The sequence below is a fragment of the Macaca thibetana genome, chromosome 16 (assembly GCF_024542745.1).
Source record: "Macaca thibetana thibetana isolate TM-01 chromosome 16, ASM2454274v1, whole genome shotgun sequence".
NCBI lineage: Eukaryota > Metazoa > Chordata > Mammalia > Primates > Cercopithecidae > Macaca > Macaca thibetana.
In genome coordinates, this window is record NC_065593.1 from 61,592,167 (window position 1) to 61,619,076 (window position 26,910).

A 26,910-nucleotide genomic window follows, 5' to 3' on the forward strand; every position below is an offset into this window, starting at 1 on the left:
GTGCAGGAGGCCAGCGTGGCTGGGGGGGGGGTGCTGGGGTGCCGCAGAGCCAGAGGTCCCTCTCCTATCCCTTAGCCGCTGCCTGAAGGCTCCCCCGTCCCTCTGCAGGGACCCACAGGGACAGGGAAGTGGGGGTCTTACCTCACAAGCGTCTTGGAGTGCTTGGCAGGTTGTGGCCCTGGGCCCCGAGTCGGGGACTGTAGGGGAATCAGGCCCCTCTGCTCTGTGAGCTCCCTGCTTGTCGCAGTGGCTGACTGAAGCAAACACATGGATTGGTGATTTAAGCTCAAATAAGGGCACCAAGGTGTCTCGGGACAGTGCCGCAGGGACGCACAGGCCTGTCCAGGGTCCTTGCTGCAGGTGGCAGGGAGGGGCACTTGAGGATGGGCAGGACCTGCCTCTCCCTCTCGCAGAGAAGCAGAGCCTCCTGGTGAAGGAGCTCCAGAGCCTGGCGGTGGCACAGCGGGACCACATGCTCCGAGGGATGCCCTTAAGCCTGGCTGAGAAACGCAGCCTGCGGTGAGCAGCCCCGCCCCTGACCCCATCCCTGCTTCTGCACCCCCAGACCCACTTCCTCAGCTGGGCTGGGTGGTGGGGGAGAAGGGGCTAAGCCGGTGGGTGACTGGTCTCCAGGAAGGAGAGAGTCAGGCCCCTCATTGGTCCAGGCACTTATGGCTGCCTCTGTCCCCAGAGAGAAGAGCAGGACCCCGAGGGGGAAGTGGAGGGGCCAGCAGGGCAGCGGCGGGGTCTGCTCCTGCTGTGGCCGGCTCAGATATGCCTGCGTGCTGGTAGGGGCCCCTGGTCTGCCCTGGGGCTGGGGCGGCCTCGGTGCCTCCAACGGCCTCACCCTCACGGCCTCTCCGCCTGTGCCCGCAGGCCTTGCACAGCCTGGGGCTGGCGCTGCTCTCCAGCCTGCAGGCCCTGACGCCATGGCGCTATGCCCTGAAGCGCATCGGGGGCCAGTTCGGCTCCAGCGTGCTCTCCTACTTCCTCTTCCTCAAGACCCTGCTGGCTTTCAACGCCCTCCTGCAGCTGCTGCTGGTGGCCTTCATCGTGGGCCCGCAGGTCGCCTTCCCGCCTGCCCTGCCGGGCCCTGCCCCCATCTGCACAGGCCTGGAGCTCCTCACAGGCGCGGTGAGGAAGCCCTAGGACTGGGGTACAGGGGGGTGCCTGTCTTTTGCTGCCCTGGCACCGTGTCCCCTTCTTGTCCCAGCTTCCCTGGGCCCCCAACCCTTGGCCCGCTGTGACTCCAGGTGGCCACAGCCAGCTCCCCGCCTCCCCTTCAATGCCCCCTGATGCCCATCGTGCTGGGGTTCCCATGGGGTTGGGAGACCCAAGATTGCTGTGGCCATGGGCCCTCCCTGTTTCCCTCTCGGCCCCTGCCTGGCTGCCTCCTGCTCTGCCTCTGTGGTTGTCAGGCCTGAGGGTGGGGTGTGGTATGGGGAGAACCCTGACTCGCTGGCTCTCCCTGTGGCAGGGTTGCTTCACCCACACCGTCATGTTCTACGGCCACTACAGTAATGCCACGCTGAACCAGCCGTGTGGCAGCCCCCTGGACGGCAGCCAGTGCACACCCAGGGCGGGCGGCCTGCCCTACAACATGCCCCTGGCCTACCTCTACACTGTGGGCGCGGGCTTCTTCATCACCTGCATCACCCTGGTGTACAGGTAACGTCTCTATCTCATGACCTGGGCTCCGAGCTCCACTCATCCATCCATTCATCCTTTCGTCCATTCGTTGATTCTTCCCTCTTTCCTTTCTTCCTTCTATCCATCTACCTGTCTGCTTTCATCTACTCACCTATCCGACTATCCACCCATCCACCCATTCATCCATCCACCCGCCCATCCACCCACTCACGCATCAATTCATCCACCCATTCATCCGTTCACCTACCTATCCACCCATTCACCAACCTATCCACCCATTCACCAACCTATCCACCAATTCACCCATCCACCCATCCACCCACTCATCCATCCACCCATCCACCCATTCATCCACCCACCCATCCACCCACTCACCCACTCAATTCACCCACCCATTCATCTGTTCACCTACCTATCCACCCATTCACCAACCTATCCATCCATTCACCCATTCACCCATCCACCCATCCACCCACTCATCCATCCACCCACTCATCCATCCACCCATCCACCCATTCATCCATCCACCCACCCATCCACCCACTCACGCACTCAATTCACCCACCCATTCATCCGTTCACCTACCTACACACCCATTCACCAACCTATCCACCCATTCACCAACCTATCCACCCATTCACCAACCTATTCACCCATTCACCCATCCACCCACTCATCCATCCACCCATCCACCCATTCATCCACCCACCCATCCACCCACTCACCCACTCAATTCACCCACCCATTCATCTGTTCACCTACCTATCCACCCATTCACCAACCTATCCATCCATTCACCCATTCACCCATCCACCCACTCATCCATCCACCCATCCACCCATTCATCCATCCACCCACCCATCCACCCACTCACCCACTCAATTCACCCACCCATTCATCCATCCACCCACTCATCCATCCACCCATCCACCCATTCATCCACCCACCCATCCACCCACTCACCCACTCAATTCACCCACCCATTCATCCGTTCAGCTACCTATCCACCCATTCACCAACCTATCCATCCATTCACCCATTCACCCATTCACCCACTCATCCATCCACCCATCCACCCATTCATCCATCCACCCACCCATCCACCCACTCACCCACTCAATTCACCCACCCATTCATCCATCCACCCACCCACCCATCCACCCATTCATCCGTTCACCTACCTATCCACCCATTCACCAACCTATCCACCCATTCACCCATTCACCCATCCACCCACTCATCCACCCACTCATCCATCTACCCACCCATTCACCCATCCACCCACCCATCCATCCACCCATCCACCCACCCATCCATCCACCCACCGATCCACCCATTCATCCATTCACACACCTATGCATCCATTCCCCCGTCCATCCACTTATTCATCCATCTACTCACCCATCCACCCATTCATCCATCCACCCACCCATTCATCCACCCATCTACCCACACATCTACTTATCTACCCACCCATTCATCCACCCATCTACCCACACATTTATTCACCCACCCACCCACCCACCCATGCATCTACATATTGCACAAACATTCTCTGTGCTCAGCTCAGGGCAGGATGGTAAATGTCCTAGCGGGGTTTGCTGTCTCTGGGAGAAGATGAACCACTGAATGGTCTGGGACAATCCAGGAGGCTTAGCGGTGTTTTCCCGGTGTTATGGGAGCACTGGGGAAGGAGTCAGGCTGCTTCCCAGGGGAGGCAGCACTTGTCCTGAGAGGGGAAGGTTAGATAAGAGTGGGGATTCATAAGGAAGCAGGGAAGATGTTTTGGTCATTGGGACCAGCAGTGCAAAGGCCCTGAGGTGAGCCCAGCATCATCTGGTCCGTGTCTCGCCGGGAGGCCACCAGCCAAGTCAGTGGTGAACGCAGCCCTGCCCCCTCTTCTAGGCAGATGTGGCTGGTGGGTGCTATGTTGGATGAGGCTGGTGTAGAGGGCTGGTGGCAGGGCAGGGGCATGGCAGGAGGCCCAGCCAGGCCCCAGATGGCTCCTGAGTGGGTGGTGGGGTCTGGCTGCCAAGAGCATCCGGTCTGCCTTCTCCCCTTGGCCTCTGCCCCTCAGCTTGTCGGTTCCATGTCTGTGTCTGCTTCTCCCCAGCATGGCTCACTCTTTCGGGGAGAGCTACCGGGTGGGGAGCACCTCTGGCATCCACGCCATCACCGTCTTCTGCTCCTGGGACTACAAGGTGACGCAGAAGCGGGCCTCCCGCCTCCAGCAGGACAACATCCGCACCCGGCTGAAGGTGAGTGGCCCTGGAGCACCAAGCTGACCTGCCCAGTTCCCTGCAGGCCTGGCCCTGGCTCCGCTTAGGACCACGTGGCCAGAACCACGGTCTACAGGCTCCGCTTAGGACCACGTGGCCAGAACCACGGTCTACAGGGAGGGCCGTCTGTCCGTGGCTGAACTTGGGGTGCTGGGCGGGTGTGGTCTTCTGCTTGCGGTGATGGGGCAGCCCCTGAGTTTTCGCCGGTACACACCCCTCAGTTAGGGGCTGCCTCTGTTGTCTGCTAGCGGGTAGTAGCACCATGGCCCAGTGAGCACCCGGGAGCCTGCTCTGAGGCCTCAGGCCCCAGCTGACACATGCTCCCTGGCTGGCGTTAGCTTGGTGGCCACACAAGCCCAGTGGGTGAGGACTGTCATTTTTTTCTGTGGCTCAGTGAGGAGACTGAGGCATAGAGGCCAAGGCCCTTGCAGAGGTTGCGGGGCCAGGAGGCTGCAGAGCTGGGCCTCGCGGAACATTCTCTGCCTTTCTGGGGTTCCGTGCTTCAAGGAACTCAGAGCTGTGACCTGTCATGAGCCATTTCATGGGGGGCTTCTGGTCACTGGGGGCCACCCATATCCACAGGGAACAGGAAAGGACCTCTGAGCAAGGCCCCAGCCCCAGCCCCAGCCCCAGCCCCAGCGGGCAGGGCTGGGGAAGCAGCTAGAGAGGGGTTGAGGCAGGCCTCGGAAGTGAATGCCGGCCCAGGCACAGGGACCTCTTGGCAGGGGACTGGGTCCTCTCTGTCTGGAGGGAGGGCCCTCAGCAGATGAAAAGGCAGGTGGGGCATGGGGGACTGACCCTCTGTCCTGGTTCAAGCCTCTTGGTGTGTCTCGTGTGTGTTGTGTGCCTTGTGCTGTATCTGCACATCTGCACGTGTCCGTGCTCTGGTGTGGGTGACGGGGACATGGTGCCGCCTGCAGGAGCTGCTGGCTGAGTGGCAGCTGCGGCAGAGCCCCAGGAGCGTGTGCGGGAGGCTGCGGCAGGCGGCCGCGCTGGGGCTTGCATGGCTGCTGTGTCTGGGGACCGCGCTGGGCTGCGCTGTGGCCATCCACGTCTTCTCAGAGTTCTTGATCCAGGTGCGGGGATGGGGGGAGCCTGGCCCTTGCTTGGAACGTGTCCCCAGCAACTCTGGGCACCTGCCCCCTGGGGAGGCAGCCTTGCCTCCCCTCCTCCACCCAGCCAGCCCAGGGTGCCATGTATGCTGTGCCCTGTGCTGGGGCTCCCTCCCAGCCCCACTTCTCGCCCCTTTTCCTATCTCACGGCTTTTTTTTTTCTGTTTCTGGTTTCTTTTCCACTACCTGTGCCCCTCCCCGCTTCCTGTGTGGTTTGAACTTGAGGCCTGGGGAGGGCCAGATCTTGGAGGAGGGAGGTGCTGCCTGCCAGTTCTGCCCTGGGCCCCTCCCTGTAGCTGCCCCCTCCCACCATGAATGGGGGGCTTCCATGACACCAATCCCTGCAGAGTCCGGAGGCTGCTGGCCAGGAGGCTGCGCTGCTGGTCCTGCCCCTGGTGGTTGGCCTTCTCAACCTGGGGGCCCCCTACCTGTGCCGTGTTCTGGCCGCCCTGGAGCCGCATGACTCCCCGGTACTGGAGGTGTACGTGGCCATCTGCAGGTGTGTGGCCGCGCATGGAAACATCATTTGGTGCTGGAGCTGATCCTGGTTATTTAGCTCTGGGTGTATCCAAGCCTACTTAGGAAGAGGCCGGTGTGGCTGAGCCCCTGGTGGGGGCCCTGGGGTGCATCTTCTGTCCCCTGCACCCACCCCTCAGTCTCTGCACCCTGCCCTCTGCAGGAACCTCATCCTCAAGCTGGCCATCCTGGGGACACTGTGCTACCACTGGCTGGGCCGCAGGGTGGCTGTCCTGCAGGATCAGTGCTGGGAGGACTTTGTGGGCCAGGAGCTGTACCGGTTTCTGGTGATGGACTTTGTCCTCATGCTTCTGGACACGCTCTTTGGGGAACTGGTGTGGAGGTGAGGAGGCCCTGGGTGGGCTGGGTGGGGAGCGTTCTCCCCTTAGTGGCCGGTACGCGTGGCTGGGAGGTTCTCAGGCCTGGACCTTTCACATCAGGGCCCTGTGTCTCCACCCTTCAGAGGAAGACTCTGGAAATAGAACCCAACTCATGTTTAGATTGGGAAGGAAAACAGGTTTCAAAGGGACATGTATGGCCAGACGTGGTGGCTCACGCCTGTAATCCCAGCACTTTGGGAGGGTGAGGTGGGTGGATCACCTGAGGTCAGGAGTTTGAGACCAGCCTGGCCAACATGGCAAAACCCCGTCTCTACTAAAAACACGAAAATTAGCCAGGTGTCGGGGCACACACCAGTAGTCATAGCTACTCGGGAGGCTGAGGCATGAGAATCGCTTGAACCCGGGAAGCGGAGGTTGCAGTGAGCTGAGATTGCGCCTCTGCACTCCAGCCTGGGCGACAGAGCAAGACTGTGTCATAAAAAAAAAAAAAAGCGACATGTGTATGACACAACCTCAGTCTAGGATACAAAGGAAAAACAGGCAGCAGGGAATGGACAGCGGAGGAAGATTTAAAAAATGTCCCAGGTATCCTGCTGCGGGTTCTGGTACTTCAGCTGAGTTTTCCTCTTGGTGTTTTCTTCGAGAATACGTGAATTTAACAATAATAACAAGATTAAAAAAATCAGTAGGAGAGCTGGTGTGGTGACTCACACCTGTAATCCCAGCACTTTGGGAGGCTGAGGTGGGAGGATCACTTAAGCCCAGGAGTTGGGGACCAGCCTGGGCAACAGAGTGAGACCTCGTCTCTAAAAAAATAAAAATAAAAATAAATAAAAATTAGCTAGGCATGGTGGTGTGTGTCTGGAGTCCCAACTACTCACGAGGCTGAGGTGGGAGGATCGCTTGATCCCAGAAGGTCAAGGCTGCAGTGAGCCACGATTGTGCCACTGCACTCCAGCCTGGACAACAGAGCCAGACCCTGTTTCAAAAAAGAAAAAATCATTTGGTGCTGGAGCTGATACTGCTTGTTTAACTCTGGGTGTATCTGAGCCTACTTTGGAAGAGGCCGGTGTGACCAAGCCCTGGGTGGGGGCCCCAGGCTGGTGGCTGTCTGTCCTTGGCATTATCTGTGGAAGGGCCAGGATGTCACCTGGCTGGGGGGTGGGCGCCTCTGGGTGTGGGGACTCGGGCCGGCCTCCCTGGGCGTGGCTTTCCCGTCTAACTCTCTGGGGTCGTCCTCGGAGGCAGGATTATCTCCGAGAAGAAGCTGAAGAGGAGGCGGAAGCCGGAGTTTGACATCGCCCGGAATGTCCTGGAGCTGATTTACGGGCAGACTCTGACCTGGTGAGGGTCCTCTGCTTGCCTCCTGCTGTCTGGCCCCTCGGTCAGTGCCCCTTTCCCCCTGGGGTTCCTGCACCTGCCTCCCACTGGGGGCACAGCCGGGCCCAGCCGTGGACCCTGGAGCGATGCAGGCCCTGACCAGGACCTAGTTTTGGCCATTCTCACATGCCCTGCCCGTGGTCTGGAACCAGCCTGGTCTTAGGGAGCGGGAGGGCACCGGAGCAGCCCCTGAACTGCCACCCTTCCCCAGGCTGGGGGTGCTCTTCTCACCCCTCCTCCCCGCCGTGCAGATCATCAAGCTGCTGCTCGTCTTCTACGTCAAGAAGGTGAGGCTGCCAAGGCCTGGGGAGGGCTGGGCTGGCAGGGCGGCCTGGCAGTGGGGACAGAACTCAGCTGGGCAGCGCCTGGGACACTGGAACCCTCCCCACCGGAGTGGAGTAGGGCTGCCCTGGCCTGTCCCTCAGCCCAAGGGACGGCTGACCCCTCCCGGCATCACTGTCTTTGGCAGGCCGGGAAGCATCGCTGGGTTCAGAGGTCATCACCAGGTGCCTGTGTGCACTTGGCCAGGGGTAGCGCCAGGGCTCTGGGAGACACTAAGCCTGGGGACCGCTGGGTCCCTGGAAAAGTGACCCTGGTCCTCTGTCCGCAACTAGGTCATGCCCAGTGGCTGAGAACTGGGACCTCCCTTCCCATCCTGGCTCCTGTCTTTATTTTATTTTATTTATTTTATATTTTATTTTATATTTTATTTTATTTTATGTTTGAGACAGAGTCTCACTTTGTTGCCCAGGCTGGAGTGCAGTGGTACGATCTCGGCTCACTGCAAGCTCCGTCTCCTGGGTTCACGCCATTCTCCCGCCTCAGCCTCCCAAGTAGCTGGGACTACAGGTGCCCACCACCACATCCGGCTAATTTTTTTGTATTTTTAGTAGAGACGGGGTTTCACTGTGTTAGCCAGGATGGTCTCGATCTCCTGACCTCGTGATCCGCCCACCTCAGCCTCCCAAAGTGCTGGGATTACAGGCGTGAGCTAGGATTACACTGCGCCTGGCCATCCTGGCTCCTGTCTTGTCTGGCCTGCTGTTTCCTCATCCATGCAATGGGGACCATGTTCCTGTGGGGACTGAGGGAGGTGGCGTGTACAGTGTTGTGTGCAGAGCCTGGCATGGCAGCGACCTTCAGCGGATGGAGGTGCTGTTGGCATCACCCCTTTGCGTGTGAGTGACCTGCAGGCTTCTGTCTTCCTCTGTAAATGAGTAGGCTGCAGGGAGCGGGGTCCCGTCCTGGGCCCTGCTTGCATGCACAGCTCTGGTCGCCCTTCCCTCTTGAGCTCCCCCAGGCCTTGGAGGGGTGCTGAGGGGTAGCAGGACGGTGGCAGAGCATAGCCTTTCCCCGCAGACCAGCCTTCTGGCCAACTGCCAGGCGCCGCGCCGGCCCTGGCTGGCCTCGCACATGAGCACGATCTTCCTCACGCTGCTCTGCTTCCCCGCCTTCCTGGGCGCTGCCATCTTCCTCTGCTACGCAGTCTGGCAGTGAGTAGGGGCGGGGGGAGGGGACCCTTCTGTGTCATCCTGGGTTCGGTAGTGGTGCCTGGGGGGCCCGAGACTTAGGGGTGAAGAGGACGGGCTGGGAGGGAGCCGGGTGGGCTGTTGCCCGGGCTGGGGGGTTCCTGGTCGGCCTCTTCCCCAGGGTGAAGCCCTCGAGCACCTGTGGCCCCTTCCGGACCCTGGACAGCATGTACGAGGCCGGCAGGGTGTGGGTGCGCTACCTGGAGGCGGCGGGCCCCAGGGTCTCCTGGCTGCCCTGGGTGCACCGGTACCTGGTGGAAAACACCTTCTTCGTCTTCCTGGTGTCGGCCCTGCTGCTGTGAGTCCCGCGGGCGGGGGGGGGGGGCGGCCCTGCTGCTGTGAGTCCCTCAGGTGGGGGCGGCCCTGCTGCTGTGAGTCCCGTGGGCGGGGGGGGCCCTGCTGCTGTGAGTCCCGCGGGCGGGGGCGGCCCTGCTGCTGTGAGTCCCGCGGCGGGCGGGGGGGCGGCCCTGCTGCTGTGAGTCCCGCAAGTGGGGGCGGCCCTGGGGAGACAGCCCTCACTCCCTGCCTGACAGCCCCTCTCCCACAGGGCCGTGATCTACCTCAACATCCAGGTGGTGCGGGGCCAGCGGAGGGTCATCTGCCTGCTCAAGGAGCAGATCAGCAACGTGAGTGCCCGACCTGGGCTGCCCTGAGTCCCCGTCTTGATCGCCCGGGGGTGACGCTCCCCTCCACCCCCCTGTACATCCTCTCCTGTGGGCCTTGGCTGGTGAAAGGGTTTGTTTGCCAGACAAGTGACCCTGATCAATATGTGCGCTTCAGATCAAGTGACGAAGCAGCTGTGAGACGGAGCCAGGCTCCTGATCCCCAGGGACCCGCAGGGTCCCACTGGGACCGGGACTCCGGCGGGTGAGGTTGGTTTCAGCCTCCGGGGGGTGGCCCCGCTGAGGGCTCAGACAGTCTCTGTGAGGATTTCTGAGATCCCAGAAATGGCTTTTGGGTCCCTATGGACTCTTTACTCATTTTACAAATAGGGGGAGTAAGGTTGAGGGACAGTCAGTACTTAAAACTTTTTCTTTCTTTTATTTTGGAGACAGAGTCTCACTCTGTGGCCCAGGCTGGAGTGCAGTGGCGCAATCTCGGCTCACTGCTGCAAGCTCTGCCTCCTGGGCTCAAGCGTTTCTCCTGCCTCAGCCTCCCAAGTAGCTGGGACTACAGGCACCTGCTGCCACACCCAGCTAATTTTTGTAATTTTAATAGAGATGGGGTTTCACTGTTGCCCATGCTGGTCTCCAGCTCCTGAGGCAGTCCGCCCACCTCAGCCTCCCAAAGTGCTAGGATTACAGGTGTGAGCCACCACACCTAGCCAAAACATTTTTATGAAGAAAACAATGTTTGGCTGGGTACAGTGGCTCACGCCTATAGTCCTAACACTTTGGGAGGCCAAGTTGGGAGGATGGCTGGTGCCCAGGAGCTCGAGACCAGCCTGGGTAACAGAGCTAAACCTCATCTCTGCAAAAATTTTAAAAGTTAGCTGAGCATGGTGGCGTGCACCTGTGGTCCCAGCTACTTGGGAGGCTGAGGCAAGAGATGGCTTGAGCCCGGGTTGAGGCTGCAGTGAGCTATGACTGTGCCACTGCACTCCAGCCTGGGGGACAGAGTGAGGTGATGAGGCCCTCATGCTGTGGCATGGGAGTGAGCTGCAGAAGGGGATCAGCCCCCATGCCCCACGGGCAGCCCCCAGGAGGAGTGTGTGCCCGGCAGCTGGCCCCCATGCCCACTTCCTCCACCCAGGGGACCTTCTTGCCCACTGTGCAGCCACCAAGTTAGAGACAAGGCACTTTTCCCCCTGGGCCACCCAGCCTGGCTTCTCCCCTGGGGAACAGCCCCCACGAAGCAGGTCTTGTGTCTTTTCCAGGCTTGCATCCTGCTGCTGGGCTCTGCCCTCCCCCCAGGGTTTCCCGTCCCCTCCCATTGTGGTTTGTCCTCCTGCAGGTTTTTACTCTGGGGCTGGTGAGTGCCAGTGTCCTTAGGCGTGCTCCACACCAGGGCTAGGGGGGTGCTTGTCGGGATCAGCGGCTCGTGTCTGCCAAGGCGAGGGCATGGTGGGGCGCAGCCCGTGGGCCTCAGCAGCCATGTGACCCTGCTGCTGGATAGTTGGTGCCAGGAGCCAGGGCTCCAGGCAGCTCGTCCCAGCTCGTCCCAAGCGCTCATGGGATGGCTCCCACGTTGCTTGGGTTGTAAACACTGCAGTACACACTGTCCCATCTCCTGCCTTTCCCGTTTCACCACACAGAGCTGAAAGCTGGGCATCTTGGCTTCGGTGGTTGTCTGGCCATAGATACTGGAAGTGGGAAGTGGCTCCTGCCCTACTGGGTGGCATTTCAGAGCCCCCAGGGGCCAGGTGGGTCCGGGTGGGGAATGCAGAGTGGTGCTGGGAGAATCCCAGCTCTACCCACTGTTGCTCTGGGATGGGAAGGACCTTTCTCCAGGGGGATGCTGGCTGTAGTGTCTACCCAAGGCGGAGCTCTGACCCCAGGCTTTGGGGCCGTCGGCCTGAGCTTTCCCCGAGCAGGTCGGCGTGGCTCAAGCACACGGCCCCTCCACACTCATCAGCAACTCGATAGAAGCAACTTAGTTTGTTGCATAAGGGCCCATGGTCTCTTCTTAAAGGTACTCTAAGTGACCCTCCTAGGCTGAGCCAGGTTGCCAGGTGCCCAGAGCCAATCCGTGTGGCTCTTGACAGAACTCCTGTTCTCTTTGTGAAGGTTCCCTGCAGGGAATCCCGGTCTGACCCAAGCACCGATGCTCGGTTTCTGTGCACCAGGTCCTTTGCTAAGTGCCCCCTCTGCTTGTCACATTTCATTGTCGAAAGAACCCTGGGTCAGTCCAGTACTGGCCCCAAAGATGTCCCCGTCCTAAGACTGTATGGAGCCAGCGAAAATGTTGTGTGGCTGGGGGAAGTACGGTTGTGAAGGTAGCTGGCTTGGTATAGGAGATGGCCCTGGATTATCATGGTGATCCAGCATGATCTCAGGGTCCTTCGAGGTGAAAAACGGAGGCTGGAGTGTCAGGGTCAGCGTGGCGCCACGTGAGCGGAACTTGAGCGGCCACTGCTGGCTTTGAAGTGGAGGAAAGGGCTGAGAGCCAAGGAGTCCAGGGGCCTCTAGAAGCTGGAAAAGACGAGGAAGGGGATTCTCCCCCGAAGCCTCCAGGAGGAGCATAGCCTTGATGATGCTTGATTGGAGCCCAGTGAGACTCATTTTAGACTTCTCACCTCCAGAACTGAAAGTTGAGAAACTGGCGGTGTTTAAGCCACGAAGTTGACAGCTTGTTACAGCGGCAGCAGGAGACTCACGTAAACCCTGTGCCTTGTGTTATTATCCCCCTTTCCAGATGCTGCCACTGAGGTCAGAGAGTTAGTAACCCAAGGCAGAGCCAGTAAGTGGCAGGGCCGGTTTTACATTGAGTCAGGCCGGCTCTGGGCTGCTGATTATATTTCCCTTTTTACTTTGGCCACTAGGAAGCTTAGATCTACACATATGCCCACTTCCTGGCTCTTGGTTTTTCCTTGTCCTTGTTTGGTGGCCCTTTCACCTTTTACTTTTTCTTTTACCTTTTTGCTGCTTGTGATGTTGAATGCACCTCGTGAGTTTTCTCTCAAATGCACTTGGGAACAGGCTGGCTCTGGATGGGCTCATGGATGACTTCTCCCCTTTGTGTTCTGGCTTTTCTAGGAGGGGGAAGACAAAATCTTCTTAATCAACAAGCTTCACTCCATCTACGAGAGGAAGGAGAGGGAGGAGAGGAGCAGGTGAGGGTCTGTGGAGGGAGTGGGGACATTGAGCCCGGGGGGGAGAGGGTCCAGGGCTGGACAGTGGGGCTGCCACTGGGGCTACACCACGACATTGCTGACACTTGATCGCTTTTGACCTACAAATATCCCCACCCCGGCGCTCACCTTCACTCTCTAGAGCCTTCTCTGGCCTCCGGAGCCTGACCATTTTGACAGGGACTTAAAATACATCTCAGGAGAAAGGCTGTGGGGCGCCTGGCCAGTCCCTCGCCGGGCCCTGGCTGTGCCCAGCCAGGTTGCAGGGATGTTGATGTTGACGGGGTCCCGTCGGTGACGTCTCTTTCTGGCAGGGTTGGGACAACCGAGGAGACTGCAGCACCCCCCACCCTGCTCACAGATGAACGGGATGACTAGGGGGACAGCGATGGGCCTCACGGGCCCGCCCAGCACCCTGAGACCACACTGGTGCCTCCCAGTGACCCTGCTGGGACATCAGGACAAAGAGGACACTGTCTGGCCTCTCGAAAGCCGCAGCTGCGCCTGGGCTGGAGCCAGAAGGGTGGGTGAATCCGGCTTGGGCATCCACAGTGAACTCTGCCCTGCCTGGGACTCTGTTTCTTCTGATTAAAGGGGTTTTGCAGATGGGCTTGTCCCTTGGGGCTCTGTGCCTGTGACTGGAGCCTGTGCCTGAGCACGGTGCCCAGGGCCTGTTCCCGCTGCCCAGGGTCTGTTCCCGCTGCCCAGGGTCTGTTCCCGCTGCCCTGGGGCCACCTCCAGGCGCCGTCCTGGGTCGTGGGAACCTCAGCTGGAGTGGGGGCGCCCTCTGCTGGTCAAGCCCCAGATGGCAGGAACTGGACTGTGCCAGGGCTTGATCCGCTTACTGCCTTTGACCAGCCTGAACCTGCGCCCAGAAGGGGCTTACACTGCACAAGTGAGCCGAGCAGGCAAGGATCGTGACCAGAGCGATGCATCAACCATCACTGGAGCAGGAGGCAAATTTAGAGAGGGACTTGGAGGGGAGACATACCAGTTGCAAATGAGCTGTGGGGACAGTTGCCTCCCAGGCATAGGCAGCCAGCACCTGGGCTTGGAGGCGCACAGGGCTTGGTGAGGCAGAGCTGGCCCCCTGCGTCTGGCTGCCAGCAGTTGGCTGGAGCATGGTGACCCTGGGTCTGATTGGGCTGAGTTTGAGGAGCCCGTGGGATACCGAAAACCCTAGGCTGTGGGGGGTGGGCACAGGGATTCGGGAACCAACCCATCATGACCCCAGTGCTCCAGGCCCGCGGGGACCGGCCCGTCACGGCCCCAGTGCTCCAGGCCCGCGGGGACCGGCCCGTCACGGCCCCAGTGCTCCAGGCCCGCGGGGACCGGCCCGTCACGGCCCCAGTGCTCCAGGCCCGCGGGGACCGGCCCGTCACGGCCCCAGTGCTCCAGGCCCGCGGGGACCGGCCCGTCACGGCCCCAGTGCTCCAGGCCCGCGGGGACCGGCCCGTCACGGCCCCAGTGCTCCAGGCCCGCGGGGACCGGCCCGTCACGGCCCCAGTGCTCCAGGCCCGCGGGGACCGGCCCGTCACAACCCCAGTGCTCCAGGCCCGCGGGGACCGGCCCGTCACAACCCCAGTGCTCCAGGCCTGCGGGGACCGGCCCCTCACAGCCCCAGTGCTCCAGGCCTGCGGGGACCAGCCCCTCACAGCCCCAGTGCTCCAGGCCTGCGGGGACCAGGCTGTCACGACCCCAGTGCTCCAGGTCTGTGGGGACCAACCCGTCACGACCCCAGTGCTCCAGGTCTGCGGGGACCAGCCCGTCACGACCCAGGGTTCATGTCTGAGGAGCTGCGCTTCGGATTGGGGGAATGAGCCCGGGTGGGGAAACAGTCGGAGAGTGATGGGCCCAGAAAAGGGTCAGACCCAGGTGGAGATGCCACTGGCTGTTAGCAGACCCCGCACTGGGTCTAGCCCACCCGGTTCCATGGGGATGCTCCTGGGCTCTGCATACATCTGGGTGCTGCCACCGGGGCCCCACAGAGTTGGCCGTCTGGGTGGATCTGAGCCAAGTCGTGCTTCTGGGCCTCAGCAAGTAGCTGGTGCTGATTCTGGGCGGCCGCCGGTGGCAGCGTCTTCAGGCGTGAGCGCTGCTGGGTGAAGCTGCGTGGGCAGTCCAGAAAGTGACTGATGGTCCAGAGTGACTGACCTAGGGTTTCCGGCCCCCATCGGTGCAGATGCCATCCTCCAAACCATCACGGTCCCTCTCTGGCTGGGGACGTATGCCTGCCACTGCTGGCTTGACAACATGATCATTGGTTGTGACCTGTTGAGCCCATCTTGCCAGCCTCACAAAGCACAGTACCAGCTGCTTATGGCAGGGAAGTGGAAGAACTTGTCCCAGATATTTCTGGAGAATTACCGTGTGTGCTAGTCAGTCGTTTGTGTCAACCAGGCCAGGCTGTGGGGCCCAGTGATCTCATCAACAGGAACCGAGGTGTTGCTGCGATCGTGTGCTGCTGGAATGTGGTGAACTACTACAGTTGATTACACCTAAAGATCATTCTTGAGAATGTGGGTGGGCCTCATCCCATCAGCTGAAAGCTTCAAGAGCAGAAACCCAGGTTTCCCACAGAGGGAATTCTGCCTTGAGACGGCGGCATCCACTCCCACTGGATGTCCAGCCTGAGGCCCTACGGCTGGGTGAGCCTGTCCTCTCTCTCCTGTTGGTTCTGTCTGCGGACCCACCTTGTGGCCCCACCTTGTGGCCACAGACCCTCCAGCGAGGACTTCCTGTGTTTCTTCGGAGCAGCCCTTGTGTGCTGGAGGCCTGGGCTTCCGTGTGTCCTTGGGTGCCCTGGGGTGTGTTCCGTGACCTCCCAGCTCCTCGCCTCATGGGGCTGCTGTATCAAGTGACACAGTTCGTGTGCTGTGTACCGTGCCTGGCACCCGTTTGAGGTGTTTGCCTGACGAGAACAGCCTAAGACCTGGAAACTGCAAACTGTTGTTTGAGTGGATGGGAAGTTGGTGCTATTTCAGGCTGAATGACAAGACTCCGCGATGCCACTGCTTCTCAGCCTTGGCTGCACAACAGAACCCACCGAAGAGGTTTTAAAAACGTTGGTACTTGCTGGAGGTGGTGGCGTGTGTCTGTAATTGCAGCTGCTCCAGAGGCTGAGGTGGAGGATTGCTTGAGCCCAAGAGTTTCGGTTTATTTGCTTTTTGAGAGAGTCTTGCTCTGTTGCCCAGGCTGGAGTGCAGTTCTACGATCTTGGCTCACTGCCTCAGCCTCCCAAGTAGCTGGGATTACAGACGCATGCCACCATATAGGGCTGATCTTTGTATTTTTTAGGAGGGATGGGGTTTTACCGTGATGGTCAGGCTGGTCTCGATCTCCTGACCTCAAGTGATCTGCCTGCCTCAGCCTCCCGAAGTGCTGGGATTACAGTGTGAACCACTACACCTGCTGAGCCCAGGTGTTTTGAATCCAGCATGGACAACAGCAAGACCCTGTCTCAACACAAACAAAAAAACACTGGTGCCTGAGGCCCACCCCCAGAGTTTCTGTTTTTGAGTTGATTTGGATGTGAATTCTCTTTAAAATTTTGGATGTGATTTTTTTTTTTTTTTCCGGGGGGGACAGAGTTTCACTCTTGTTGCCCAGGCTGGAGTGCAATGGGACAATCTTGGCTCACCGCAACCTCCGCCTACTGGGTTCAAGCGATTCTCCTGTCTCAGCTTCCTGAGTAGCTGGGATTACAGGCACGTGCCGCCATGCCCGGCTTTTTTTTTTTTTTTTTTGAGACAGTCTTGCTCTGTCGCCCAGGCTGGAGTGCAGTGGTACGATATTGGCTCACTGCAAGCTCCGCCTCTCGGGTTCACGCCATTCTCCTGCCTCAGCCTCCCGAGTAGCTAGGACTACAGGCGCCCGCCACCACACCTGGCTAATTTTTTGTATTTTTAGTAGAGTCGGGGTTTCACTTGTTACCAGGATGGTCTCAATCTCCTGACCTCGTGATCTGCCCGCCTTGGCCTCCCAAAGTGCTGGGATTACAGGTGTGAGCCACCGCGCCTGGCATGATGTGAATTATCTTAAAAACTTTCAGATAATTCTAATATGGGCCAAGGCTGAGAACCCCTGGTTTGGGCCTATCCAAGTACCAGGTTGTCACAAATGCCCGTGGGCTTGGGGGGCTTCGGAAATGTGCTTCTGCTTTTTTGAGATGGGCGCTCACTCTGTTGCCCATCCTGGAGTACAGTGGCACGATCACAGCTCACTGCAGCCTCGACCTCCTGGGCTCAGATGATCCTCCCGCCTCAGCCTCCCGAGTGTCTGCGTCTGGTTTTCATGACGACCTGGGGGCCAGGCATACTACACTTGCTGCTGTTCGGGGGCCAGTCCTGCACTAGAAGCCCATCAGCCACAACTCCGCTGAACACTGATGTGCAGAGCTAAGCAGCTTTGTTTCCATCTGGATCCTGCGTAGGTTTTCTTGGTCCATCCGTAGACACCGCACTCCTGCAGAGGATCTTCTTGGGATGCCCCACTGTCTCCGTTTTCCCTCTTCACTGAACACACACACAGTCAAGGCACACCATAACGCCTCTGCGTCTGCTGGCTTCTCCCCCATTGGAACAGCCTTCTTGGCATGCCACACTGCTAGCCGCTGGACACCCTGCTTTCTGCCTTTAGCGTTCTGCCGTGATGTTGCCAAAATAGTTAAAAAAAAAAAAAAAAAAAAAAAAAAAGGAGGCTGGGCACAGTGGCTCATGCCTGTATTCCCAGCAGTTCGAGACCAGCCTGGGCAACACGGTGAAACCCCATCTGTACAAAAATAAAAAATGAAATGAGCTGAGTGTAGGTGGTGCATGCATGCTTGTGGTCCCAGCTACTTGGGAGGCTGAGGTGGGAAGATTGCTTGAGGTCAAGGTTGCAGTGAGCTGAGATTACATCACTGCACTCCAGCCTGGGAGACAGAGACCCTGTATTAAACAAATACACAAACCACAAAGGGCAGGTCTGAACCTGTCATTAAAAAAAAAAAAAAAATAATAAACTTAAAAAAAAATATCCACAGATGCAGGTGAAGAACCTGTTTTCTTCAAGCCTCCTTCCCACCCATGGGTGGAGATGGTGCCCTGGAAGCCCACAAGGTCTTTGTGTGGGGTCCCTACATGGGGCTTTAGCTTACACTGTGCTCCCCATCTGTCCCCCGAGTTGCCAGTCTGTCAAAATCCAACCTGGTCTCCCAGGCCCAGGGCAGATGCCACCTCCTCCATGAAGCCTGCCACATCCTTTGCACGCCCTTGGGCGCTGACCTTGTTCTCCCAGCGCACAGGCATGGGTACGGTTTGCTCCATCGTGACGCAGGCACAAAAGGAACTCTTGCTGAGGCTCCGTGCAGAGCCGAGGGTTGCCGCTTCCAGGTTCAGGTGCATCTTGAGTTTCATTCCCGGCTTCCTTTTCTGGTCTTTAATTTCTTTTCCAGATTAGGTCCCACTCAATGCTTTCCTTCTCAATTTCCAAAAGAGGATGGTCAGAGCCAGCAGTACCCCGCCTTCCCCATGGTGGAGAGGGGGCAGCCTGTGGCACGGTGCGGGTCCCATCTTTTTGAAGGAATTGACTCAAAGTGGGCAGGTCCACCTTTGACCTTTCCCCAGGGAGTGGAGACAGAAAGAAGACCTTTGCTTAGTTTGAGTGAGGGGCCGCCGGGGTGCTCGGTTTGTCTTCAGAGGCTGGTCTGCAACACCAATGCCACACTGGTGGCACTGGACACCCTGAAGGCCACGGCCAGTGTCCTAGGAAGGGACTCAGTTTCTAGCTATGCCAACTGAGATTCTGGGGTGAGGCTGGTGCTGCTTCCGAAGTTCCACTGTGCTCAAAGTGCTCGGTGAAAGTTAGCGAAGGTGATTCCACAAAAATAAATGCATAAAATGTCTAGGAAACACAAAAAATCCGCATTATTCTCTTTGAATATTTTTTAAGCCCAAACTGGACCCTAGGCAAAAGTGAGTGGCACTCCTCTGCCAGGACTGCAGGCAGGCCCCAGCCTCTGCTTGCTGCCATCCCAAACAGAAGTTACCAGATGAACAGACTCGGATGGGCTGCGGGGGTGGAGAGCTAGAAAGCTCGGTTGTGCCTCTCAACGATTAAGATTTCAATATTTACAGCAAAACCACAAAGCAAATGATAGAATAAAGCAAAACAACAGGAAGTCTGAGTTCACTCATGAGAGAGGTACGTATGTGAGCTCTGAGGAAATTATAGAGGGAACGCACGCAGCGGGACAGCTCTCCCCATCGCAGCTGCAAAGTAGACATCCATAGTATCTGTTTTGAAAAATGAAAAACACATTACTTTGAACAGCCAAGAAAAAAAATTGCAATTTATTAAGATTCAATAAAGCGTTGTACTTTCGAAAGCAACTTTCGATGCATGTTCTTCAACAATCACATTCTATGAGGAAAACATTAAGAGCCACAAACTTGTTTTTTAATCTCAGAGTTACAGACATACTAAGTTCAAAATAAAAGGTCAAAAAACCCCAAAACAAAACAAACAAAAAAAAAACAAAAAAAACCTCAAACAAACCCAACAAAACCCAAAAACAAACAAACATATTCTTGACTTCCATCCCCAATTTTAAAACAACAGGAGTTTTTCTACAACTCAATGCTCGCCGGCAGCACGGGAAGTGGTATGTCGGGTGCACATACGCACACGCACGCTCACACGCACACATATTGGATATACATACGCACGTGTGTATGTCCATCAAATATATAGAACGCATGTAATGGCAATGAGATGCAGTCACTCTGAGGAAGGTTGGTTTTGCTAAATATCCTACTAAACTTGAGAAAAAAAGTCTTGAACCCAGTTTGTGCATAGTTCATGATCCTCTATAAAACCAGCTTTTGTGGATCTGCAATCTTGCAGGACTTTTTTTTTTTGTATTTTTTTTTGTTTTGATAAAACCATTAAAAAGCTAATTAAAAAAAATGTAATGCACAAGTTTCCTGATCAAGCAGGCAGGGAGCACAATGTTCATATATATATATTTTAAAACATACTTGAGGGTATGTTATTCCATTGTCTTTCTTCCTTGCAAAACAATCAAAACATTGATCATTTTTAAAACATAAAGCAATTTTTAATATATAAAGCACTCTTCAAACATCTATTTCTTTTGAGTCCATTATTTGGTAAATATGTAACTGCTACACATTAGAGATTAGGTATTTTTCTTCTTTGTGATTTTTTTTTCCTCTTTTTCTTTTTTTTCATTTTTTTGTTGGTTTTTTTTTTTTTTTTTTAAATAACATCTTCAGTGCTAGGAGTTGGGTTTAAAAATACATGAAATGGTGTGGAGCTGCCCTCGGGAGCCCTGGCTTTCCTGAGAGCGCGTCCGGCATGTGCAAGACAGTGGCCACAACGCCTGTCACCTTGACGAAGGGGCGAAAGCAATCGACAGAGTCCACGACGATGGCCGAGGGAACAACGCCGTCCCGTCCCAGAGCTCTGAAGGAGCGCATCTGCATTCTGAAAATAGGTTTCTTTACGACGGAAGTCTTTTTTTTTTTTTTAATTCCTTTTTAAATTTTTAAAATTTTAAAGTCTGAAGGAGAAAAAAAGGTCTGTAAACAGGTGGGAGCCCAAACCCCAGGCTCCCCCAAAAGCAGTCACAACCCACGCCCAAGTGCTTGTTTCTGTTCCTTCCACGGAACCATCCATTCTTTACAAGTATCTATGGCCACAGTTCAACAACAGTTTTTTTTTTCTCTTTAACTTTATATTCCAAATGGAAAAATGGTGCAATACTCTGGTAATAATTTTCTTGCATTAGTCCACAATAAAAAGCTGCTAAAGGTAGGTATACATATTATTTCTCCAGAGATATACACTGTACTTTTTAAACGCAGTCACAGAGTCCTTGAGTAAACATTTACACATGAATTGTCGCCAGCCCTGTCCTAGGAATTCTCTGTAATGTATAGGATTAGCTAAAGGAAGGGCGAGGACACTCAGTGCAAAGTTAGAAGCTAATAATAACAAACGTTTGACCAATGCGCCAAAAAAAAAAAAAGCATATACTGAATACAAGGGAAAACCCACAGTTAAATCCTCACACGCTTTCAAACACACAAACACAGAAAATGCACGCTGTGCAGGAGCACGCGCCACACACGCACACACACTTCTGTTTCAACACGCACACATTCACACACATGGAGGCTATGAACTTAGAAATTTTTCCTAGAGCCTGTTTCTGTGTACTGATGTCAACCTGGAAGTGTAGAATTAGAAAGTGTTCACATTTCACTATTGGCCTGCTGGATTCAAGTATTTGCATGTTTGATATGTCTTTTTTTAACTTTTAAAAAATATTTTTTGGGATAAAAAAATGACATGAAAAAGTAATGAAACAAGGGTAATGTGCATAGGCGGATCCAGGGGAACAGAGAGCAGATCGCAGCCCACGCCTTCCGCTCAGCTCCTACCGTGGAGCCGCTCTGCGCCCGGCGGTCCACACCAGACTCTGCCCTGATTACCGGCCGCCTCTGGTAATGTGCATAATCGTCACAGGCTCATTTTAAATAGGCTTCACGTCTCCCTCCCTCCCCCACAGATAAAATAACCCTTTCCAGCCCACAATCTGAAAAGTGCCCTTCATGATAGAACTATTCTAAGCAGCTTTTATACTTTAAAAAAAAAAAATCAAAATGACAACACACTATACAAACATAAGACACACAAAATAAAAAGCTACGAGGAACATCCTGTCATTAGCATGTGACGCTGACCCACCGCAGCCCGCACTGTTTTGCGAACAGTTCGCAAGGACTGTGGCCAAGGTTCGTCTTCAGTCCTGGACAGAGGTACTCAAAAGGGTGGCCGCTGCTGGGTTCCAGCGGGTCTGTGGGGCCGCCCATCTGGGAGGGGTCCCGGGAGGGGTCGGCTCTCCTGGTGCTGATGATGGCAGCTCCTACAGGGACTCCCCGCTGAGTAGGTCCCCAGGCAGCAGGGTGGTCAGAGGGGTGGGGCTGCCGATCACCCTGCTATCGTCAGCGCTGGGCGGGCCCCACAGGCTGCTGGAGTACTGGGGCACCCCGCCCCACAGCAGCTCACTGCTCCCCTTGCCACCCAGGCATGGGGCATTCCAGTGGCCAGCGTCGCTGCGCACCAGGCCATGGGAGCTGCCCGCTGCGCTGAGCCGCGGCTGGCTGGACGCGCTACTGGACTGCCAGCTGGAGGTGGGTGGCAGCGCCTGGCCTTGGGCTAAGAAGCGATTCACTTCTTCTTCGCCAGCGAACTCAGCCAGGATGGTAGTGTTTCCCAGGACGCACCTGCAACAGCAAGATGGGGCACGTGAGCAGGGCCACCCCAAGTCCTGCTAAGTTCGTGGCACCGGCTTTCTGTCTTTGTATTGGGAAAGGCTACCTGGAAGCCATCGTGTGGCTTCTGTTTTGCCACTGCTATTTCCAAACCCAGACTGTGAAGGTTTTGCTCAGTTCAGACTTCTAGCAGCAACACCGTACTGGTACAGAGAGTACATCTTCAAGTGCATGAACACACCATTAAATGTGGGCTCATTTAGGGTCACTGTCATTTGCATCCTGGGCTAAAAACAGGAATGACTAATTTCTAGGTTCCATGTCTCAAGTGATGTTACTGATCAGGTCTACTTATACTTCTATCAAAAGCAACCTTTCGTCAGGGTGAAGGGTTGGCTGTGAGGACCGCTGCTGGGCCCTGTGTAGGAATGTGTCACAGGCAGAGGGGAGTAGACACAGCAACTCAGCAGCAGAAAAAAACAATAAGTCTCAAGATACCTGTGAGGAACTGACCTGTGTCGCCTTCCCCCAATTCTTTTGCTGAAGTCCTAAACCCCAGTACCTCCCCATGTAACTGTGTTTGGAGATGGGGTCTTTAAAGAGGTAATTAAGTTAGTTAGATGAGGTCACATGGGTGGGCCCTAGTCCAACATGACTGGTGTCCTTATATCAGGGCACCAACATGCACAAAGAGACAACCATGTAAGAACAGAGGGAGAGGGCAGCTGTCTATAGCCAAGGAGAGAGGCCTCAGGAGAAACCAGCCCTGCCCACACCTTCATCTTGGGTGTCAGACCTCCGGCCTCCAGAAGCGGGAGGGTGGCCAGCCTGTGGGATGCTGCTATGGCGGCTCAGGACCCCCCTGCAACACCCCTAACCTAATGCTCTGGGGGATGTGGAGCTACTTGGAGCGCTGAGGTGGCTGTGAGGAAACATACATGTGCAGAGACTTCTGGGCCTTGGCAGCCTCCTCCTTGGAGCTATACCGGACCACGGCATTGCCTTGAGTCAGATTCAGGTGGAATGTGATGAGAGGCCCATGTTGCAAACACAATGTCCGCAGTGTAGAACCATCAATCTGACAGAGGAAGCACAGGGGCATGAATGAGCTTTCTTCTGATTTCTTTCACTACAGCCTTCCAAAGAAAAAACATGAAACTGGATACACTAAACACTAGGAAAATGTTTTTCTTTAAAAGGCTTTAATAATATGTGATTTTACAATGTTCACATTCTGTATCTCTGTGGCCAAACGTGTAACTAAAATCTTGGATGTTTCAGTTATATTTTATGAGTTAGGCTAATCAGAGGAAGGAGAAAAACCCCACTTTGAGTTCAGCTCTCCTTTCACCAGAGCACATCACACAGAGCCCCTGGTTTGCAAAAGGCACCTGGGTCTAGCTGCTGACAACAGACTTGGGAGATGTGTAGGTGGGTGTGGCCTGGGTCCCAAGAAGGGACTGGCTAGCCCCACAGTCTGACGTGGCCAAACCACTCTTTTTTTTTTTTTTGAGACGGAGTCTCGCTCTGTAGCCCAGGCTGGAGTGCAGTGGCCGGATCTCAGCTCACTGCAAGCTCCGCCTCCCGGGTTCACGCCATTCTCCGGCCTCAGCCTCCCGAGTAGCTGGGACTACAGGCGCCCGCCACCTCGCCCGGCTAGTTTTTTGTATTTCTTAGTAGAGACGGGGTTTCACCGTGTTATCCAGGATGGTCTCGATCTCCTGACCTCGTGATCCACCCGTCTCGGCCTCCCAAAGTGCTGGGATTACAGGCTTGAGCCACCGCGCCCGGCCCAAACCACTCTTTTAAAAAATGTTATAAAAATACACACATGGGGTCTTGCTATGTTGCCCAGCCTGGTCTCCAAATCTTGGGCTCAGGTGATCCCTGGCCTCGACCTCCCAAAGTGTTGGGATTACAGGCGTGAGCTACTGCGACCGGCCAGGCCCAACCACTCTTGAATGGGTAGTTGTAAGATAAACAATTCTATTTACAGAGCACACTTTTCCAGCCTCTAGTGGGTAAACAAACAATTCACCAAGAACATGGTTAAAAGAGACCCCTGGACCCCATCTGCTGCTGCTGCTGGAGCCAAGCCTGGCACTTGCTCATCTCCTCCCGTGCAGCATCACCTCTGGACCCTGACCAAGAACCCCCGACTATCCCGCCCCACCAGACAGCCTCATCTGCATCGGGGGCCAAGAGGGAACCCTCCTTGGATCATGCTCAGCGACACAGGGGCACCGTACTGCACCTGGGGAGTGAGGTTTCGAAGAACGAGCCAGCTGCTGGTTCTTCCTGAGGCGTCGGTGCTCCAGGCAGAACCTGCAACAAGAGGGGAGAACCCGGTTGACAAGGCCCCGGTGCCAGTGGATAGTGCGGCCTCCCCACCTCTTACTGTGCTGAAGTGTGGGACAGCACGGGCCATCACGGACCATCACCACATGATCTAGGACAGCCTTTCTCAGCCTGGGAGGTCCATACTTTCTTTGGTAAACCAAAACCTCACAGTTCCTGCAGACCCCCTTCCCACTTCCCCGTGGTGACTCTGACTTCTTGGATCTTCCCGCCAGCCCAGGAGACCCGTGTTTTCCCATCTGTGCCAGGAGAGACGGGGGTGAGAGGCCTGACAATCTCCAGGAAAGCTCTGGTCTCCACCTCTGCCTGTCCCCAGACCTGGTGTGGAATCAGTGCTCCCAGGTTCTTCTGGTTAATACAACAGAGCAAATCCCTAAAGACTGCTGCTAAAAGGCAGAAACTATTACTTTCAAACTATCTGATATGGTCTGGCTGTGTCCCCATTCAAATCTCATCCTGAATCGTAACTCCCATGATTCCCATGTTTTGTGGGAGGAATGTGGTAGGAGGTAATTGAATCATGGGGGCACGTCTTTCCTGTGCTGTTCTCGTGATAGTCTCACAAGATCTGACGGTTTAAACAACTGGAGTTTCTCTGTACAAGCTCTCTTGTCTGCCACCATGTGAGATGTGCCTTTCACCTTCTGCCATGACTATGAGGCCTCCCCAGCCACGTGGAGTTGTAAGTCCAATAAACCTCTTTCTTTTGTAAATTGCCTCATCTTGGGTATGTCTTTACCAGCAGCATGAAAATGGACTAATAAAGTAAACTGGTACCAGTAGAGTGGGGTGCTGCTGAAAAGATACCTGAAAATGTGGAAGCAACTTTGGAACTGGGTAACAGGCAGAGGTTGGAACTCAAGGCTCAGAAAAAGATGGGAAAATGTGGGACAGTTTGGAACTTCCTAGAGACTTGTGAAATGGCTTTGACAAAAAAGCTGACAGGGATATGCAGAACAGGCAGAGGTGCTGCACATCAATTCCTATGGAATCATTATTCACTGGTCCCCCAAGGGGATGTTTAGCTTGAACTGCACCTCTCAGTCTGTGTGCCTCGGCCACACTATGTTCAGCTGATCTGAACAAAATGGTCAGAGGGTAGAAATGATAAGAAGTATGGCAAAAGTTCCCATTATCTGGAACCATGGCGGTATAGTGGCACCTCAACCTCAAATGATATGGCCCGTTGTAGGAGCTAAACATAAGGATTTGTGGAAACTATTAATAGCTCTTAATAAGATCAAAATTTGGGAAAGACCAAAAAAGCATCTAGAGGGACACTCTACAAACTTGTTTTTGGATATTGCAAAATTAAAAGAACAAATATTTAAAGCATCCCAGGCGCACCTGACCTTAATGCCAGGAACTGGAGTGCTAGAAGGAGCTGCAGACAGATTAGCAGCTAGTAACCCATTAAAATGGATAAAAACACTTGGAAGCTCTGTGATTTCAACGATGATTGTGCTTTTAATCTGTGTTGTCTTTGTACAGTCTGCAGATGCGGATCCTGACTCCTGCAAGAAGTAGCTCACCGTGACAAAGCTGCCTTTGCTTTTATTGCTTTGCAAATCAAAGAAGGGGAACATGTTGGGAACAGCTCCCCCCGCCCCAAATCTGGCCATTAAACTGGCCCAAAACTGGCCATAAACAAAATCTCTGCAGCACTGTGACATGTTCATGATGGCCATAAAGCCCACACTGGAAGGTTGTGGGTTTACCAGAATGAGGGCAAGGAACACCTGGCCCATCCAGGGCGGAAAACTGCTTAAAGGTATTCTTAAGCCACAAACAATAGCATGAGCGATCTGTGCCTTAAGGACGTGCTCCTGCTGCAAATAACTAGCCCAACTCATCCCTTTATTTCGGCCCATCCCTTCCTTTCCCATAAGGGATACTTTTAGTTAATCTAGTATCTATAAAAACAATGCTAATGACTGACTTGCTGTTAATGAATATGTGGGTAAATCTCTGTTCAGGGCTCTCAGCTCTGAAGACTGTGAGACCCCTGATATCCCACGTCACACCTCTATATTTCTGTGTCTTTAATTCCTCTAGCACCGCTGGGTTAGGGTCTCCCCAGTCAAGCTGGTCTCTGCACAGAAGCAACTTTGGAACTGGGTAACAGGCAGAGGTTGGAACTCAAGCCTCAGAAAAAGATGGGAAAATGTGGGAAAGTTTGTAACTTCCTAGAGACTTGTGAAATGGCTTTGACAAAAGTGCTGATAGGGATATGGACAATAATGTCCAGGCTGAAGTGGTCTCAGATGACAATGAGGAACTTTTTGGGAACTGGAGCAAAGGTGGCTCTTGTCATTTTAGCAAAGAGACTGGTGCCCTAGAGATTTGTGGAACCTTCAACTTGAGAGAGATGATTTAGGGTATCTGGCAGAAGAAATTTCTAAGCAGCAAAGCATTCAAGAGGTGACTTGGGTGCTGTTAAAAGCATTCAGTTTTATAAGGGAAGCGGAACATAAAAGTTCAGAAAATTGGCTGGGTACGGTGGCTCACGCCTGTAATCCCAGCATTTGGGAGGCTGAGATGGGTGGATTACCTGAGGTCAGTAGTTTGAGACCAGCCTGGCCAACATGGTGAAACCCCATCTCTACTAAAAATACAAAAATTAGCTAGGCATGGTGGGCACCTGTAATCCCAGCTACTCAGGAGGCTGAGGCAG

General features: G+C 55.1%; 3 protein-coding genes and 1 pseudogene across 21 annotated transcripts in view; 2 read left to right on the forward strand and 2 right to left on the reverse strand.

Annotated features, from left to right (window-relative positions):
* Positions 1 to 13,206, forward strand: part of TMC6 (transmembrane channel like 6) — a 19,828-nt gene extending 6,622 nt beyond the window's left edge. For 7 of the 9 annotated variants that reach the window (XM_050764219.1, XM_050764216.1, XM_050764215.1 and 4 more), the window contains exons 6-20: positions 414 to 519; positions 692 to 788; positions 877 to 1,134; positions 1,478 to 1,668; positions 3,764 to 3,908; positions 4,850 to 5,005; positions 5,389 to 5,540; positions 5,721 to 5,900; positions 7,147 to 7,242; positions 7,490 to 7,565; positions 8,638 to 8,771; positions 8,929 to 9,105; positions 9,355 to 9,433; positions 12,503 to 12,579; positions 12,912 to 13,206. In XM_050764219.1, coding sequence (XP_050620176.1) covers positions 414 to 519; positions 692 to 788; positions 877 to 1,134; positions 1,478 to 1,668; positions 3,764 to 3,908; positions 4,850 to 5,005; positions 5,389 to 5,540; positions 5,721 to 5,900; positions 7,147 to 7,242; positions 7,490 to 7,565; positions 8,638 to 8,771; positions 8,929 to 9,105; positions 9,355 to 9,433; positions 12,503 to 12,579; positions 12,912 to 12,975 — 1,988 coding nt within the window. In that variant the 3' untranslated portion in view covers positions 12,976 to 13,206. Of the gene's footprint in view, positions 1 to 413; positions 520 to 691; positions 789 to 876; positions 1,135 to 1,477; positions 1,669 to 3,763; positions 3,909 to 4,849; positions 5,006 to 5,388; positions 5,541 to 5,720; positions 5,901 to 7,146; positions 7,243 to 7,489; positions 7,566 to 8,637; positions 8,772 to 8,928; positions 9,146 to 9,354; positions 9,434 to 12,502; positions 12,580 to 12,911 lie in introns of those variants that run through there. The other 2 variants (XR_007720310.1, XM_050764220.1) reach the window with 2 other exon arrangements.
* Positions 13,207 to 13,287: 81 nt separating this feature from the next.
* LOC126939237 (PGC-1 and ERR-induced regulator in muscle protein 1-like) lies at positions 13,288 to 19,857 on the forward strand. 2 transcript variants are annotated; one of them, XM_050764423.1, is made up of 2 exons: positions 13,288 to 14,284; positions 14,324 to 19,857. In XM_050764423.1, exons 1-2 carry the CDS (start codon positions 13,822 to 13,824, stop codon positions 14,701 to 14,703), a joined length of 843 nt encoding a protein of 280 aa, XP_050620380.1. In that variant the 5' UTR covers positions 13,288 to 13,821; the 3' UTR covers positions 14,704 to 19,857. The 2 variants fall into 2 exon arrangements, with proteins under 2 accessions (XP_050620380.1, XP_050620379.1); XM_050764422.1 differs by having other exon boundaries at positions 13,288 to 19,857.
* A 225-nt stretch (positions 19,858 to 20,082) lies between these two features.
* On the reverse strand, positions 20,083 to 20,896 carry LOC126939272 (uncharacterized; annotated as a pseudogene). The gene has a single exon (XR_007720322.1). The product of XR_007720322.1 is annotated as an uncharacterized LOC126939272 (transcript).
* The window catches only part of TNRC6C (trinucleotide repeat containing adaptor 6C), a 264,335-nt gene continuing 257,507 nt past the window's right edge, over positions 20,083 to 26,910 (reverse strand). For 6 of the 9 annotated variants that reach the window (XM_050764151.1, XM_050764144.1, XM_050764143.1 and 3 more), the window contains 3 exons: positions 24,133 to 24,203; positions 22,817 to 22,956; positions 20,083 to 21,890 (listed from right to left, as the gene is read on the reverse strand). In XM_050764151.1, the coding sequence (XP_050620108.1) occupies positions 21,530 to 21,890; positions 22,817 to 22,956; positions 24,133 to 24,203 (572 nt within the window). In that variant the 3' untranslated portion in view covers positions 20,083 to 21,529. The remainder of the gene's footprint in view (positions 21,891 to 22,816; positions 22,957 to 24,132; positions 24,204 to 26,910) is intronic. The other 3 variants (XM_050764149.1, XM_050764150.1, XM_050764152.1) reach the window with 1 other exon arrangement.